Raw genomic sequence first — 19,064 nt, 5'->3', positions numbered from 1 at the left:
GGTCCTCTGCTAATGCCAGCATCTCGTCCATGAGGGCAGATGGGGTTCTGTCTCCCAACACATCCAGGTATAGAGTCTGGAGACGCGCTGCTGCAGGGAGAGGCCAAAGGTCCCGAGAAGGAGGTTCTTGAGGGCAAGGTATTTACCTTCCTCCGGTGGGTTGTGGATGAGGTTGTCCACCCTGGCCGGGATCTCTTCATTGAGCACGCTCATGACGTGGTAAAACATCATGGCATTTGATGAGATGTGTCGGAGGCGAAACTGCGCTTCCGCCTGCCAAAACCAAGTGCAGAAGGGGGGCAGTTTCACTGCAACTGTTGATTTCTGAGGAATCCATAGCGAGAGGCCAGAAAATCGTCTGGACTCGTCAGGGTCACCAATGTAGTGGCAGCTACGTGAAATGAAACTCACAACCACCATGTTGGGGATTTCAACGACTGTTTATTTCCAACTTCATGTGCGCCCCTTTATGGGGAACATAAGCTCTGCCCCTCATGGGCAGTGACGTCATCACGCTCGCCCGAGGCGCGTGCTCCATTCAAACTACGTGGCATGGAGGTCCCCTGACGGCGCCATCTTCTCGTGGCTGCCCCGCCGGTGCAGCGGTACAAGCGGGGCCAGTTCACCACGAGTATGTGTGCCACCACACTGCATCCATCTTGACTCTTGCAGCAACACAAGAATATGTGCACTGACTTCCAGATCAGTGTAATTAATGTATGATCAGTCTCACCTTTAGCAATTGCATTTAAACAAGAAAGTCTGCAGATTTTGTGGTCCATGGTCCTTCTGTTTTACCAATCCTAGTCCCACAGGACCACAATTCACAGTCCCTATCCCAGTCAATTATGATGAAAAGTCATTAATCTGAAATGTTAACTATCTTGTGTAACATTTCCAGCACCTGTGTTATTTTCTTAAACGATCCTTTTGAATTCATAATGTTAAAACAGAAAATGCTGGAAGTATTCAGCAGTTTGGACAGCATCAGTGAAAGGAGAAATTGTTTATAAAAATCTCCAAATAGGTATAATTAGTTGAAGGTAATCTCTTCTTGTTCCATTTATGAAACTAGGGCTAACACAGTCACATGAAGGGTCCAGGACCTGAAACATTTAACTTGCTTTCTACATATGCTGCATGACTTAGTCTTTTTAGTTTTTATTTCAAATTTTCAGCATCTGTTTTAATTTCCTTTTTTTTTAAATTCATGGTTTCTATTTTGCTTGAATCAGGTGATTGTCTGGCATTCCTATTGCAGTCACCTAAGTGCAAACTTTTAGACTGACTGATCAGTGCAGTTCTGCGGGGGTGCACTGTTTGATTCTGCGGGGGTGCGCTGTTTGATTCTGCGGGGGTGCGCTGTTTGATTCTGCGGGGGTGCGCTGTTTGATTCTGCGGGGGTGCGCTGTTTGATTCTGCGGGGGTGCGCTGTTTGATTCTGCGGGGGTGCGCTGTTTGATTCTGCGGGGGTGCGCTGTTTGATTCTGCGGGGGTGCGCTGTTTGATTCTGCGGGGGTGCGCTGTTTGATTCTGCGGGGTGCGCTGTTTGATTCTGCGGGGGTGCGCTGTTTGATTCTGCGGGGGTGCGCTGTTTGATTCTGCGGGGGTGCGCTGTTTGATTCTGCGGGGGTGCGCTGTTTGATTCTGCGGGGGTGCGCTGTTTGATTCTGCGGGGGTGCGCTGTTTGATTCTGCGGGGGTGCGCTGTTTGATTCTGCGGGGGTGCGCTGTTTGATTCTGCGGGGGTGCGCTGTTTGATTCTGCGGGGGTGCGCTGTTTGATTCTGCGGGGGTGCGCTGTTTGATTCTGCGGGGGTGCGCTGTTTGATTCTGCGGGGGTGCGCTGTTTGATTCTGCGGGGGTGCGCTGTTTGATTCTGCGGGGGTGCGCTGTTTGATTCTGCGGGGGTGCGCTGTTTGATTCTGCGGGGGTGCGCTGTTTGATTCTGCGGGGGTGCGCTGTTTGATTCTGCGGGGGTGCGCTGTTTGATTCTGCGGGGGTGCGCTGTTTGATTCTGCGGGGGTGCGCTGTTTGATTCTGCGGGGGTGCGCTGTTTGATTCTGCGGGGGTGCGCTGTTTGATTCTGCGGGGGTGCGCTGTTTGATTCTGCGGGGGTGCGCTGTTTGATTCTGCGGGGGTGCGCTGTTTGATTCTGCGGGGGTGCGCTGTTTGATTCTGCGGGGGTGCGCTGTTTGATTCTGCGGGGGTGCGCTGTTTGATTCCGCGGGGGTGCGCTGTTTGATTCCGCGGGGGTGCGCTGTTTGATTCCGCGGGGGTGCGCTGTTTGATTCCGCGGGGGTGCGCTGTTTGATTCCGCGGGGGTGCGCTGTTTGATTCCGCGGGGGTGCGCTGTTTGATTCCGCGGGGGTGCGCTGTTTGATTCCGCGGGGGTGCGCTGTTTGATTCCGCGGGGGTGCGCTGTTTGATTCCGCGGGGGTGCGCTGTTTGATTCCGCGGGGGTGCGCTGTTTGATTCCGCGGGGGTGCGCTGTTTGATTCCGCGGGGGTGCGCTGTTTGATTCCGCGGGGGTGCGCTGTTTGATTCCGCGGGGGTGCGCTGTTTGATTCCGCGGGGGTGCGCTGTTTGATTCCGCGGGGGTGCGCTGTTTGATTCCGCGGGGGTGCGCTGTTTGATTCCGCGGGGGTGCGCTGTTTGATTCCGCGGGGGTGCGCTGTTTGATTCCGCGGGGGTGCGCTGTTTGATTCCGCGGGGGTGCGCTGTTTGATTCCGCGGGGGTGCGCTGTTTGATTCCGCGGGGGTGCGCTGTTTGATTCCGCGGGGGTGCGCTGTTTGATTCCGCGGGGGTGCGCTGTTTGAAGCGAGTAAAAACACATGCTGGAGAAACTCAACAAATCTCACAATGTCCATGGGAGATGAAGATGTATAACAAGCCTTACCTTGAAGAAGGGCTCAGGTCCAAAATGTTGGTTATATATCTTTACCTCCTATGGATGCTGCGAGACTTGCTGAATTGTCTAGCATTTCTGTTTTTTAGCAAACAATCACAGCGTCTGCAGACTTTTGTGCTTCACTGTTTGAAGTGATGCCATTGGACGCTCTTGAATGTGGAAGAAAGGTCATGAAAATATCCCTAGTGCCCTGGCCAGGTTTATCACTTTACAAGGACTTTATCACATTGGTCACACTGAAAACTTGACTCCTCTTTGCCCTATATTTACTTTGGTGCTATGTTGGATGATTTTTTTTCGGTGATATTTTAATTATCATTTTAATATATTTAATAATCAACAATTGTACCAAATGTAAAACATTCAGAAAACCCCTCCCTCCACCCTGACCCCTCTATATAAGTCCTATTAAACAAAGAAAGAACAAAATAAAAAAAATCATCCCATTGTCAGTGCTTACTGTAAAATAAATGGAGAGACAAAAGTACCACAGTGTTAAAATCTTCACAGAGATAGCAGTAGCGATCGTAACCTTATATTGGCGCCAGTGAGCTACCTATAAGCTGTAAATAAGGATGCCAGATTTTTAGGAAGATTTTATTATCCCTTCCTGAGGTTGTATGTGACCTTTTCAAGTGGGGTGCAACTATTCATCTCCGAAGTCCACCCATATATATATATATATATATATATATATATATTAGATATATATATATATATATATATTAGATATATATATATATATATATATATTAGATATATATATATATATATATATATTAGATATATATATATATATATATTAGATATATATATATATATTAGATATATATATATATTAGATATATATATATATATATATATTAGATATATATATATATATATATATATTAGATATATATATATATATATATGGGTGGACTTCGGAGATGAATATCTAATATATATATATCTAATATATATATATCTATATATCTAATATTTATATATATATATATCTATCTATCTAATAGATAGATATATATCTATCTATCTAATAGATATATATATCTATCTATCTAATAGATAGATATATATATATGCAATTTCTGTGAATCTAATTTCAGAATTAGTTAGTAATCTACCAACCACAGTGAAGTTCCCCAGAAAACAAAGCTCTGGGTCTACTTGGAAGGTGACTCCTGTGATCTTGGGATATCACAGAGGTCCTACCAGAAGGGCCTCACCTTTGTACAAAGCCAGGTAGAATATAAAAAAGGAACCAACCTTTACATCACACCTAAACCTCATCTCTGATAATTCAGGTTTGTATCAGTGTAATTCTCTGGGGTGAGGGTCAATCAATGGAAAAAATTATAATGGACCAATCTATGCCTGGCATGGATAGTAACCATCAAATTTCCCTGACACAGACTGACCAAAGTTGTTCATAAATTGTTGTGTTTGGGTCTGACAGAATTATTTCATTTTCTCAAAAATGGCATTTCATCCTAAAATTTGGAAAATTCTTCTGCAAAGGCAATAATTTTCAACTACAGTTCTGAACTATTTTGAGAGCTGCTGTAGACATTCCTTCAATTACCAGTTCTGACTGCAAGTTGTAGGCTCAAAATCCTTTGCATAAAAGGTTCTATGGCTTTGCCTAAATACCCTAATGAAAGTTGCAAGGATTAGGGCCTAATCCTTGTAACTTTCATCTTTCGTGCTGCATTTTAACTCCAGAAATGGCCTGAGTTTTTACAAGATATGTCCCTGGCTCCTTGAAATTTTGATTCCAATGAAGACCACTCTCATTTAATCCAAGTCAGTCTTGTTATTGCATATCAGGGAACCTCCTGGAGAATCTGGTGTTTTGCAAGAATACCCTTGCAAATAATGGTGCAGAGTGCAAAATAAATGTGCCTACTCAAAATGTTTTTAGACATCAAGAGTCAAATGACTGGGTGAGTATGTAATTCTTTGAAAATTCTGCAATTTAGTAAGTTCCAAATTTCCATGAGTCTTTCCATGCACTGCTGCTATAAATCAAGTAGGACAGCTGAAGGCCTAAATTTTCTTCTGTGCCTTTAAACTATGTATTTGAATGACCTCTGCTGTGAGTGAGGAAACCGGTTTGGTAGGTCTCAAAGGCAAGGACTCTGTTTTGGAAATGGTAACAAATGCACACACACACACACTTTACAGCAGCTGTGGGGAAAAAGGTAGTGGTAGTGAAACAACGTGCAGAATTTATTAGCAATTGTGGGGGGGGGGGAAGCTGGTAAGTGATTAAACACATGCAGGCAACGTGGTAACAAACTGCATATACAAACAACCAACCAAGGGAAAAGTCAATATGATGCCTGCCACCACTTAGCTGTGTAGGCAGGGGTCTATGCTTTTTGGGGACAGTAATCAATGCTCCCAACCCTATTTAGTTCACATCTCATCAACAGTTTCCCCAGCGCTATTCCACATTCCACAGCCTGGAGTGAAGCAGGGTGGTCCCTCAGATGGCAAAAGAGGGAGAACAAAGAACACACGGCACCTTTATAGTGCTGGAGGGACAGACCCATGTCATTAGCAGGGACCAATGGCTTAGTGCCAGGAGGGTTTATCCAATTACAACAGCCAATGGCCCAGGGCCAAGCACAGGCTGGAGAGTTCAGTCCAGGTAATTTTACATGGATAAAACAGCAAGGTGTGCACTAATAGGTGGGGCGGAACCAAACTTGATTGGCAGCTGGTGTGTCCTCCGACTAGGTAGGGAGCAATGCTGTCACATGACAGCCACAACCCTTCCCAATACAATCTACCCCTCGGAGGTCAAATCACTCATCAATCATGTGACAATCAATAATTATGTGTATGTTATAAGAAAAAACAAAGACATGTTTAAAAAAAAAATATACAAATCAAATGGGTCAATATATACACAAGTGCTGTACGAATGCTAGACAAGGAACACAGTCAAATTCAATGACCATATCTCACCAGCCCCTTCACCCCTGACCAAACAGGGTCATTGTGTTACTGATGTGGCAGGGTGCTGTGGGAGCTGCCTTCCAGTGTCAGAAGGGAAGGTAAAAAAAAAAAGAGGAATTTGTTTGATCACCGGTATGCCTGGTTTCTCAGGCTTGGCTGGCAAATGTGAGCACTCTTACCACCAACTGCGAGCCGGCAGTGCAGGGTCATCCATCGGGTGCCAGAGCCCTCTCTTAGTTTGCGCATCCTGCGCCTTGACCTCACTCTTGAGCATAGAGCCGAGATGCCTGTCACTGTGTTATCCCATGGTGAAGCGGGGGCAGGCTGCCAGATAAACATTCAGGGTATACCTGGGGCGCCCATTTTTCTGGGCTGACGCTTGACACCAGGATGGTATTTCTGCTTGTGTTCTCTTTCAACGGGTGCCCAAAGTACCTGTATTGGATCTCTGTAACGATAGCCATCAGGAGTCAGGACAGAAAGTTAGCAAATTTAGTGTTTTTAAATAAAGGATCCCACAGCCCCACCCCATGAAGTGTTTTTCTGCTAATGGGAGTTCTGGGATGATGCTGTCATTATGAAACAAAATATATACAATGTTTCCTATCATGGTTAACTTACAAACTAACTTTGTGTCCTCAGACTGCCTCTGAGTGTGCTTAGAGACATTATGCATAGTAAATACCACAGTTAAGGGTGCCATTTAAAAAAAAATCCATCTCAAAGGCTTGATAAGCTAGAATGTCCAGTGTGATAGTTTCCATAGCAACAGGTGTTCTCTTGCTGAGAGACCTCAGGGAGTGGTTGAATAGATTGGACATTGCAGCAGATTAAATTGGCAAATAGTGGGACTGGGGACTGTGAAATGTGTCTTGTCTCTTGTCCCAAGTATCTGCAAATTGCTCTTGTGAATTGAAATGGAGAGGAATGAAAAATAAAGCATTCTTCTTGTAGGGTCTGTACACCACAACCCTTCCCAATACAACCACCTGGGAGAAAAATACTCTGAGTCTCTATGCCTCTCAAAATTGCTGCTTCTGAGGAAACAATCAAGTTATCCACCCTCACCTTGTAGCTAATATTCTTCAGTGTGTGCAACATTTCAGTAAACCTGTTTTATACTCCCCAAAACCTCCACATTCTTCCTGTAGTGTGGTGACAATACTCCAACAAATCTACAACGTGATTTGCCAACTTTTATACACCATGCTCTAACTAATGAAGGCAAGCATGTCATACATCTTCTTTATCAGATTTCAGATTTATTTATTGCCAGAGTACATACATGATATCTCAGTCAACCCTGAGATTCTTTTTTCCTGTGGGTGAGGCAGAAATACCACTTATTGGTAGTGCAAAAAAACTATATAACGTACACATGTAAACAAATAAAGACATGTAAATAAACTGCAATTTAGAGAGGAAAAAGCAATAAAGTCCAAAAGTAAAAGTCTGTAAATGAGTCCGATTGAGTTTGTTGTTGAGGAGTGGTGGAGGGGTGGCAGCTGTTCCTGAACCTGGTGGTGCGAATCTTGTGGCACAGATACCTCTTTCCTGATAGTAGCAGTGAGAACAGAGCGTATGTTAGGTGGTAATTTGCCAGGGTTTCTAACATCATACTAAACCTCCACAAACTCCTGAAGAAGTAGAAGCACTGATGTGTTTTCTTTACAATGTCATTAGTGTGTTGGATCCAGGAAATATCATCTGAGGTGGTGACTCCCAATAACTTAAATTTGCTCATCCTCTCCATCTCTGATTTCCCCTAATGACTTCTGGCTCTCCCTTCCTGAAACCATCAATTGGCTCCTTGGGTTTTGGTGACATTGAGTGCGAAGTTGTTGATGGTGCACCATTTGACCAAGTTTTCAGTCTCCTCCTGTATGCTGACTCATCACCCCTTTTTATACTATAGCGTTGTCATCAGTAAATTTGTAGATGGTGCTGTCATACCGATACATACAGTCATAGGTATAGAGCAGGGGCCTTCTATTGCCATTTTCAGGCAGCTAAGAAGTATTATTGTACCAAAGAATCTTAGAGTAAAAGTTCTAAGGGTCCTGCCACTTTTGCACAAGACACCCATACTTTTCCTGGATTAAACATTGCCCAAATTTCCAGTTGAGCTCCATTTTATTGTATCCTTTAGCAATCTTCCTTGCTATGGAATACTCATTATTGAATAGATGTCTGAATAGATAGCATTGATCTTTGTGGAACACCACTCTTCATGGATGTCATCCCTCTTCTGCTGCCATATTTTTTCTATGGCCAAGCCAATTTTGCATCCAACTTGCTAGCTTACCATGTATCCCATATGCCTTTAATGATGTGGACCAGCCTACCATGATGGGTCAAATGCCTTACTGAACTATACATAAACACCATCCATGATCCTACCCTCAATTATTTTTGTTACCTCAGAAATTCTATCAGATTTGTGAGACAGGATCTCCATAAAGTTATGCTGAATTTCTCAAATTGGTCTATGTTTTTCCAAATGTGAGTAAATCCTATCCCCCAACAACATTCTCCACTAATGTCCCAATCACCAATGTAAGGCTTATTAACCAATGATTTTATGGTTTGTTCCTGTTTCCATTCTTAAACATTAGCTATTTTCTAGCCCTCTGGCACCCTGTCTGTTGATAGAGGATACTGTGACAGATTGTTATATTTTATATTATGTATAGATATGTTTTTAAAAATAGTGTAGGTCACAAACAAATGGAAACATTTCAAAACCGATCTCATTTTAAAATGCCAGAGCTCTGCTCAAGCCTCCGAGTGCCTTTACAAAAACTTGAGAATGTCTGTAGAGACTTTACAAGTAGGTGTTAATTGGACCTGCTGTGGAGTAATGGATTATTGTTTTGGAAAGCAACAGATGAACAGAAGAGAATTCAGTTCTACACTTCAGCAGCAGCAGCTGGGACTAGAACAGGACAAGCTGGCAAACTTGTGGAAAAACCCCATTTTGAAAATGGGTTGTGAGTTCTTAGTTCAGCCTGTTCAAAGCCCTTGTGGTCCCTACAAGAGGAGATGGCTGGCTGTATAATGTTTCACTTGAAATAAGGGAAACAAAAAGGAACTCTGTGGTGACCTGAAAGTAAGAGGTTATCATCTGGAAAACCTTGAAGGAGCAAGTTTCTTCGGCATGACACTGAAGTGGCTGATCGGAAGGAATCAGTTTGTGTCAAATGAGCAACACATCTCTCTCTGAAAACCGACAAGAACCTTCCTGAGTGATAACCATTTACCTTTCAAGCACCAAAGCCTGGTGAAATTCTGTGCACAGTATAAGAATTGCCTGATACCAGTGAACTTGGAGGAATGAGAAGTGATTGGTTAGACTATGAATCAAAGAACTTTCCTGAACTGATACACATGTGCTTAGAATTAGAAGGGGCTTAAGTTAAGTTAATAGTAATAAGTTAAAGTTTGATCATATTTTTTAAAGAAAATTAAAAGTAACTATTTGGTGAATTTCTATTGCTTCTGGGTCTTGGGGCCCTCTGGGCCCGTAATAATACAAAGATCCAGGTAAAAAAAAACACACCCACAAGGGAATCCTCAGTTATTTGAAGTGTATTTGCAGAGATGGAGAGAAAGGAATTAAGCTTCTAGATTGGATTGGCAGTCCAGTAAATAAATTATTAAACTAGAAATCCAGAGTTCAAATCCCATTACCACAATAGCTGGTTTTTAAATTCTGATAATAATCAGGAGTCTAAATTAATCCATGCGTGATTCCAGACCAACAATGTGGTCGATTTTTAAATGCCCACTGAACTGTATACCGGTCAGTTCAAACACAGTTGGGAATGGGCAATATGAAAAATGAATAAATAAAGAATATTAGCACTTGTTGCCTTTGAGAATGCTTCATGAGCTGAAGAGAACAACCATACCAAACAATATTATAAAAACAATCTGAATTTTGAAAGAATCACCAAAAAGGTTTCTTCTGAATTATGACTTGTGATATTCAAATATTAATGAACCCTCCAGATGAAGTATGGGAACTGAAGTTGGAGGTCATTCTTTAAGGTCACCTACCTCAGCGTTGTTTCTCAGTTCTATCCGCATAGCCTTTGATTCCCTGAACGTCCAGAAATGTACATGATACTGAACCTCCTCATCTCTTTGGAGTAGAGAATTCCAAAGGTTTACCATTCTGTCAGTGCAGTATAGAGAAAGTTTGGTGCCTGTAGTTCAACTCTGTGAAGCACTAAGGAACGAAGACCAGAGCCACATCCAGACCAGACAAATATTCTCATCAATCTCGCAGGCAAAACATGACTCTCCTAAAGGAGGCACATTTTGGTATCCCCTTGTCAGATAAAAGCAACAGGCTGGATGTGCTGTGCTCGGTTAAATGGGTGTCATGGGTCAGGGTGCAACATTCACCATCAATTTCAAAATTGCGTCATTTTCCTAGATCTTGCAGACAGTGAAGATTGTCAATGCGTTTGGCTCAGGTTTTTGATTATTGAATACCTTGCGGGTGATCCAAATTTATTGTTATCATGTTATGCCCATTAAGGTGCCAACAGTCAACCATGTCTTTTTTAACAAGCAAACAGGAGTATAAAATGGAAGAGGAAGAGCAAGAAACAGTGTGTAGTGTTACAGCAAAAGTCAGTGAGTTCATATCAAGGATCGCATGAAATCAGTATTTTGATAATCATTCAGGAGCCTGATGGTTGCAAGGAAGAAACTATCTTGAATTTCACACTCGCCCAATGGAAGGAGGAGGAAGAGAGCATGGCTGGGTTGGGAAAGGATCTTTGGTATGTTGGCTGCCTTTTTGAGAGAGCAGGAAGTTCAGAGGGAGACTGAAGGAGAGAGAGGTTTGTGAGATGTGCATTCAACACCTTTCTGCTGCTGCTTCTGATCTTGGGCAGAGTAGCTCCCATTACAGTGCCTTGATGCATCTAGCTTTGAATCCTTTCATTGGTACACCTGTACAAGTTGTAAGGGATGTGGGGGAACGTGCTGAATTTCCTCAGCCTTCTAAGAAAGTAGAGGCATTGGTGCACTTTCTTGACCGTCATATTGACAAGATCAGTTCACTGGAGATTTTTATTCAAGAACTTGAAGCTATCTACTGTCTCCACTTCAGCACCATTGACGTGACAGGGCACGTCGGGTTGGGTTCCAGCCACCCTCACCACCCTGAACCCACACCTTTGAAGTCTATGATCAGGTTCTTTGTCTCTCTGCCATTGAGAGGTTGTTGTTTTGGCATCATGCTACTAAACTCCCAATCTCCTTCCTGCTGCATTTCATTAATATTTATTCAGCCTACAACAATGGTGTTAGCAAACCTTAAATTATTTTCCATAATGTTTCTATATGTGGTCTGTCTGCAGGTCGGTGAGACGAGGCGAATTAATAGTTCAGCACATTCTAGAAGGCCCTAAGGGCATGCTTCTATGCTGAAGAGTTGTATAATTCTATAGTTCTAAAGTAAAGGAATAATTTCTAGTCTAAATGTGAGAGTTAAGTTAAAGAAGATATGTGGCTAATTTTAATTAACATTAAGAGCATTCTAGTATCAAAGTGTGTCATTTAAAATATCAATAGCACCCTTGGGTGTTTGACCTGCAAGGTGATATTTTTTCAGCATGTTTGTACTGTATTTTAACATTCCTTATTGCATTTAAATAAAGATGGCTGTTGTCTAGATGTTGTTTGCAAATAATTGCTTGTGAGTTTCATAATGCAATACTAACATAGGGTGGACTGTGTTTCTCTTAGTCTTCTTGGCTCCATATTTCCAATGCCGAGAGTAATTTTTGCAATGGCAGAGGATGGATTGCTGTTCAGGGTGTTGGCCCAAATCAACAAAAGGACCAAAACGCCACTTATTGCTACAGTAGTCTCAGGGGTGGCAGCAGGTAAGGCATTCTCACAAACACAGACATCAGGGAAAGTGAATATGTTGTGCCAAATGTGCAAGTTCTATGGCCTCTGATTTAATAGCATTTTTAATAGCATTGCAAGTATCTTTTTTTCAAAATAGTGTCCACTGGTCTTCTCCCAATCTGCTTGGAGTCACTGATTGCAAATGAATGAAGCACTTGCTCTGTACATTCTTCTTCAACTTGCTCTGAAGAAACGTCTGATTCTATTCAGCATTGCTTCACGGCAGTATTGCAGAGTAGTTGACAAATTCATTTTTTGTCATTCGGCCAGATTGTTGAGCATGTCACATGAATTGCCTAAATGTAAATCTTAAAAACTGATATTGGACTCCTTGCAAAAGTCTAGTGGTTTTATTATGACAGAGTCCTAATGCCTTTTGGTATCCATATATTTACTTTCCCTGTAAATTGAAATTGTTCACTCTTTCAATCAACTTCTCCCTTGCAGCCTGTTAGGTTCAATGTTTCCATTGCCAAGGATCGTGTTTGCCATGGCAAGGGATGGTCTACTATTCAGGTTTTTATCTGGTCTAAATAAAAGAAAAGCCCCAATAATTTCAACCATTACAACTGGGATACTTTCTGGTAAGCTTTTGAATGATGTTTGTCTTGGACTGCAATGGACTTTTTTGTCAATAACATTGCTCTGTGCATAACTAACCCATGTGGTAAACATTATAAGCACAATTTGTGCAGAGATGTGTGTTGGCTTAATTTTATTTGTATTAAACATTTCCCAATTAGCTGCACTGTGGTAATTAGTGCCTTTGGCTGGTATCAGTAAGAATACATTGAATTGGTGAATTGCCCACTCTTGAACCAATAGCTGTAGTTTAAAATACAAGCAACTCTTAATTCATAGTTATTTATTTGGGCTTGTGAATTCACTGGGCTTTGAGGCATCTTGTAACAGATTTACTGTGATCTTAATACTCTACATGGTGCTAAAAGTATTCTTCCTTTGAAAAGTATTGCATATTGTAATCTTTGAGGCTTAATTGTTTGTGTGGCTTATGCTTGTATTGGTTGCAGGAAACATTACTAGCGTGGATATTGGCTGATTGGCAGGAAGCAGAAGATTGAAATACAAGGGTGGCATGGTTAGCGTAGCATGTAACGCAATGCTGTTACAGCACCAGTGACTGGTACAAGTTTATACTTTCTCCCCATGTTTGTGAGGATTTCCGCTGAATGCTTCATCCACTGTTCAAAATGAACTGGGGTTGTAGGTCAATTGGGTGTAATTGAGTGGTACGGGCTGGTGGGCCAAAAGGGCCTGTTACTGTGCTGTATGTCTCAATTTAAAAATATTCTGATTGGCTGCCAGTTGCTAGTGGTGTTCCACAGGGGTTGGTGTTGGGGCCACTTCTTTTTATGTTGTACATTAATGATTTGGATTATGGAATAAATGGCTTTGTTGTCAAGTTTGCGGATGATACTAAGGTAGGTGGAGCAGCAGGTATTGTTGAGGAAATGGGGAGACTACAAAGGACTTGGTCAGATTAAGAGAATAGGCAGAGAAGAAGCAAATGAAATACAAGTACACAATCCTTTATCCGGAACCAGTGTTCCAAATTTTGGATTTTTTTGGATTTTTATGGATTTCGGAAAGCCAGATTTAAGACCATCTGAATTATGCTGCCATATCCACCCCCAAACCCTTCCAGTTTCGCTGCCGGTCTCCCCTCTCGCCCGCCCAACTCGCGCTGCCGGTCGCCCGACGCGCGCTGCCGGTCTCCCCTCTCGCCCGCCCGACGCGCGCTGCCGGTCTCTTGCCCCACTTGCCGGTTTTTGGAGCTCTCCGGTTTTAGATGTTGGGATAAAGGATTGTGTACCTGCATTGGAAAGTCACCGTCATACCAAAGTCACTTTGGTAGAAAAAAATGAACAAGACTTTTTTTGTTAAATGGGGAAAAAATTGAAAATATACTGATGCAGAGACCTGGGCGTCCTCCTGCAGGTTAGCCCGAAGGTAAACTTACAGGTCCAGATCGTAGTGTGGAAGGCAAATGTAATGTTGGCATCCATTTCAAGAGGAATAGAATATAGGAGCAGAGATGTGATGTTGAGGCTTTTTAAGGCTTTGGTGAACCTCATTTGGACTATTATGAGCAGTTTTGGGCTCGTTTAAGAAAAGTTGGAGAGTGTTCAAAGGAGATTCACTGGGATGATTCTGGAAATGAAAGGGTTATATGAAGAGTGTTTGACAGCTCCTAGCCTATACTCATTGAAATTTAGGAGAATGAGAGGGTTTCTCATTGAAACATTTATATTGTTGAAAGGTATGGACAGAATGGATGTAAAAAGATTGTTTCCCATGGTGGGAGATTTCAGAACAAGAGGGTACAACTTCAAGATTGATGGGTATGCACTTAGAACAGAAATGTATAGGAATTTCTTCAGCCAGAGGGTGGTAAATCTGTGGAATTTATTGCCACAAGTGGTTGTGGAGGCCAGGTCATTGAGTATACTGAATATAAGATAGGTTGTTGATTAGCCAGGGCATCAAAGGTTATGGGGAGAAGGCCGGGTAGAAGGGCTGAATGTAAAAATGGATCAGCTCATGATTAAATGGCGGGGCAGATTCAAGGACTGAGTAGCCTATTTCTGCTCCTATGTCTTATGGTCTCATTAATTTTTTTAATTTTAATGGGCAGTGTGGTAACTGCCCTTTCTGGCCTATGAGGTCATGGTGCCAAATACCCCAATTGATTGTCAACCCCCATACATTTTGAGCGGTGGGAGGAAACTAGAGCACCTGGAGGAAACTCATGCAGACATGGGGAGAATATGCAAATTCCCTTACAGACAGCGCCAGATTTGAATCTAGGTGACTTGCATTATAATAGCGTTGCACTAATGAATTAAATTTAAATTTAGTCATAACAAGCCCTTTCCGGCCCACGAGCCTGAGCCACCCAATTAACCTAAAACCACTGGTACGTTTTGAAGAGTGGGAGAAAACCATAGCCCCAGAGGAAACCCACACAGTCACAGGAAGAACGTACAAACTCCTTACACACTGCACAGGATTCAAACCCAGGTTCTGATTGCTGGCGCTGTAACAGTGTTGCGCTAATTAGCTGTGTTCACAAGTTTTCTGTATCCACCCGAATATAATGAACTTCGACCTGCACATTTCTATGTATGTAAATACTTCTGGTTTCACATGAGTTGTTAAATCTGGGATGTAGTTCAGGTGGGTGACAGAGGTTGAACATTAACCAGTCAACTCTATCAGTAAAAGTACTTGGAATCTTTTTATTTGATGTTTTGGGAATTATACCATTTGTTGGTTAAATAAAAATCACTGAACTTCCAAAAAAAGGACTTCATTGTGTGGAGTTTGAGCTCTAAGTTAGATTGCTTCCATAAACACAAGTAGTTTTGTGACTATGTGTAGTGATGCCAAATGACCTGCTGAACAATTCATTATTTATACCCCTGCAATTACTTCAGCAAAGTCTCCCAATAGTATTTAGCATAGGATTTGTTTGAACAAACGACTATTGCTTTTTTAATGTTGTACCCTGTAAATTTTAACTATGCAGGTTTGGCATCCGTTTTGAGAATGTGTAATGTCGTGCATTTGCCTTGTTTCCCAGCATTAAGATCCCTGAATGGTCTGCTTGTAAATGTGTTATTGGTACAAGTTGCTTGCTCAATTGCTTTTTACTGCTTACATGAAATGATGAAATTAACCTGAAGAATAAGGAAAGCTGTTCTGGTAATTATATTAAAACTATGCACTAATTCTCTTTACTGTTTTAAAGTTAATGATCTGTCTGCAGAAACTCAGGATTGTATTATTCTTTTGCTGCAGCTATCATGGCTTTCTTGTTTGACCTCAAGGATCTTGTGGATCTTATGTCAATTGGAACCCTTCTTGCCTACTCTCTAGTGGCTGCTTGTGTGCTGGTGCTCAGGTAATTACATGTGCTAATCTTAGATTATAAGACATAGGAACAGAATTGGGCTCTTCAAGAAATGTTTCAATCAGTCTTCTGTCATGAGAATCTTGTCTGATATATTTTTCTTCTCAGCCCCATCCATCCTCCTTCTCTCTATAACCTTTGATGTTCTTGTTAATCAAGAATCTATCAACCTCTACAGGTAGACCCCAACTTATGATGGGGTTCGGTTCTTGAGTTGAAAATATTGTAAGTTGGGGTCTATCTGTACAGATCAAAATTAAACCTACTGTGACAGTATTATCATGCATTCCTGGAATAAACCACAAAAAAAATTGAAAACCGTGTTAATACTCTCCAGGCAAAGGAAAATAAAGCAGTGAAAATGACAAGAGCTACCCAAAAAGACCAGATCTTGATATCGGGCTGCCCTCGGCAGCGGTGTCACTTCCCAACCTAGTTCTGAATGCGTGTGCGAGCCCTGGGTGCTCTCGCTTTCTCTCTCTCTCCCCAGCGACGGCATTCTGCACATGCGTTCCAAATCACCTTTTTTATAAAATGGCGTTGGACAACCTCCCGTCAATGCATGGTTCCTTGCCCTCACTACAAGAGGAGCACTGAAATAATGATGTTTAGGGGTGGTGTTGGTGGTGGGAAATAATCTGTGTGTGCTGATTGGATGGAAGCATTTCCTTCAGAGGGAAAAGCAACCATGTTGATGTAGGTAGACTCTGACTTGTCTTTATTCAAAACGGATTCTGATCATCGTAACTTTGGAATATTGTAAGTCTGGGGTCTATCTGTATTTTAAATATTTGCAATGATTTGGCTTCCACAACTGGTAAGTAAATGCACGGATTCACTATTCACTGACTGAAAAAGTTTCTCTTCATCCCTGTTCTACAAGAATGTCCTTTTATTCTGAGGATGGATACTCTAGTCCAAGACTCCCACTTCTGGAAACATCTCCACATTCACTCTATCTAGCTCTTTGAATATTTGGTATGTTTCAATTAGAGTCTCTTTCCCCCACCCCTCCCCATCCTTCTAAACATCAGTGAGTACAGGCCTAAAGCCATCAAACTCTCTTTGTATGTTATCTCTCTCGTCCCCAGGATAATTCTCGTAAGTTTCCTCTGGATCCTCTCCAGTGCCAGTTCATCCTTCCTTAGATATGGGACCCAAAACTGCTCACAATACTTTCACTTACAAGGTCTCAACATTACGTTTTTGCTTTTGTATTCTACTCCTCTCGAAATTAATACTAACATTGCATTTGCCTTCTTTATTACTGTCTTAGCCTGCATTAATATCGAGGGAATTCTGCACTAGGACATGCAAATTCCTTTGGACCTCTGTTTTCTGAATTCTTTCCCCATTTACAAAATAGCCCACTTTATTCCTTCTTCCAAAATGCATGACCATATATTTGCCTATGTTGTATTCCATTTCCCACTTTGGCCTTTCTCCCAAACCGTTCAGGTTCCCCGGAGTCTTCCTGCTTCTTCAACACTTTCTGTCTCTTCCCCTCGCTTTGTATTATCTGTAGACTTGACCATAAAACCATCCATTCTGTCATCTAAATCATTTATATACAATATGAAACACTGATTACCCAATACCCACCCCTGCATAGCATCTCTAGACACTGGTGCCAACCTGAAAAGGTTTCCTTTATTCCTATTCTTTGCCTTCTGCCAGACAGCCGATCTTCTATCCTGCTGTACCATGGACTTCTTGTTTAGCAGCGTTGTGTGCGACACCTTGTCAAAGGCCTTCTAAAAATCCAAGTAAAAAACTATCAAGCAAGATCTCCCCTGAAGAAAACCATTCTGACTTTAGCCTATTTTTATCTCATGCTTTCAAATACCCTGAAATCTCATCCTTCATAATGGTCTCTAGATCCTTGCCTACCAAGGAAATTGGGCTAACCTGCTTATAATTTCTTGTCTTTTGCCCATCTCCCTTAAAAATTGGAGTGTGTTTGCAATTTTCCAATCTAATGGAACCATTCTCGATTCTAGTGATTCTTGAAAGATCAGTACTATGGTTTACAATATCTTCAACTATCTCTTTCAGAACCCTGGGGTATAGTCTGTCTGGTCCAGGTGACCTATCCACCCTCAGCTCCTTCAACTTCCTTGGTAATACTGGCAACTCTCAGCTCTCGAATTTCTGGAATGTCACTGGTGTCTTCTGCAGTGAAGACTAAATGCCTATAAATTTCATCCGCCATTTCTTTGTCCCCATTACCAATTATCCAGCGTCTTTTTTTTGGAGGTTCAGTGTCCACAAACTTTTATTAATACTCTCTTCATCTGTGCTGAAGAGAACTCTTAACCAAAACCCAATCTTGTGCTGCCAAAGACCTCTGACACTTTTATATAAATGATTACTGTTCACAATGCTCGATCAGCCTGTGAGATTCAAGGGTAGGGATGTTCTTGGATGAGAATGGAATGTGACAATAATGTGGATCTTTTGCATTCACACTTTCTATTGACAAATAACTGAAAAAAAACTACCTTTTTCTTCTCCTTGGAGACATTAAAGTGTGTGCATTGTTTTGTTGCTGAAGCAACTGAAGGAATCTGCCCTGGAAGAAAGCTAGCAGTTCTTTAATCTTGATGACTTTATGCAAGGCAAACCAATATATTTTCTGATAATATACTGAAGGAGTCTCTTGTACAGCTTTTCAGTTTGAATTCAGTTGCTTGATTTAATCAACCAGATAATTGTTGTTGAAAGTTGGCTTCAAAACACTTTTGACATTAAAAATGTGACTGGATTCCTTATTGCAGATACCAACCTGATCAATTTTCTAATGCAATGTATCAAATGGCAAATACATCTGATGATGTTGATGTTACTGAATCAAGCAGCACATTTGAATCTCAAGCAGAAGTTTTACCAGGAAATGAAGAAGAATTCTCGTTGAATGCCTTGCTGTTTCCTGAAAGTACTTTTCCAACTCGGCAATCAGGATCTATAGTCAATATGTGTGTGGGTTTCATTGGTAAGTTTATTATGGTGCAAATTGCTCTTCTGTCACTTAAAATTTTTCTTTTAATCAAAGCTGGATTCCTGGATTTGATTTAATTGCAGGTAGGGCAGTACATGTCTACATGGACTTCAAGAAAGCTTCTGACAAGGTGCTTCATGATAGGCTGGTACAGAAAGCTAAGGTATTTGGGAACCACTGAGTTGTTGGTTGCAAAATTGGCCTGGTCACAGTAGACGAGCAAAGGTGAAGGGATTCTTCACTGACTGGAGTTCTATAACTAATGATGTTCAATTTGAACTGGTAATGGGTCTTCTGTTGTTTGTAATATATATTCATGATTTGGAT

The 19,064-nt window shown here is 41.8% G+C and overlaps 1 protein-coding gene across 10 annotated transcripts in view; it reads left to right on the top strand.

Annotated features, from left to right (window-relative positions):
* LOC138739457 (high affinity cationic amino acid transporter 1-like) overlaps nt 1-19,064 on the top strand; it is a 232,511-nt gene that overhangs the window by 70,208 nt on the left and 143,239 nt on the right. For 9 of the 10 annotated variants that reach the window (XM_069891549.1, XM_069891540.1, XM_069891548.1 and 6 more), the window contains exons 7-9: nt 11,638-11,777; nt 15,628-15,730; nt 18,517-18,731. In XM_069891549.1, coding sequence (XP_069747650.1) covers nt 11,638-11,777; nt 15,628-15,730; nt 18,517-18,731 — 458 coding nt within the window. Of the gene's footprint in view, nt 1-11,637; nt 11,778-12,252; nt 12,390-15,627; nt 15,731-18,516; nt 18,732-19,064 lie in introns of all 10 variants that reach the window. The other variant, XM_069891541.1, reaches the window with a different exon arrangement.

Source organism: Narcine bancroftii, chromosome 7 (assembly GCF_036971445.1).
Source record: "Narcine bancroftii isolate sNarBan1 chromosome 7, sNarBan1.hap1, whole genome shotgun sequence".
Classification (NCBI taxonomy): Eukaryota; Metazoa; Chordata; class Chondrichthyes; order Torpediniformes; family Narcinidae; genus Narcine; species Narcine bancroftii.
Note: the sequence above shows the minus strand (reverse complement) of the source record. Positions and strands in the feature narration are given on the sequence as shown.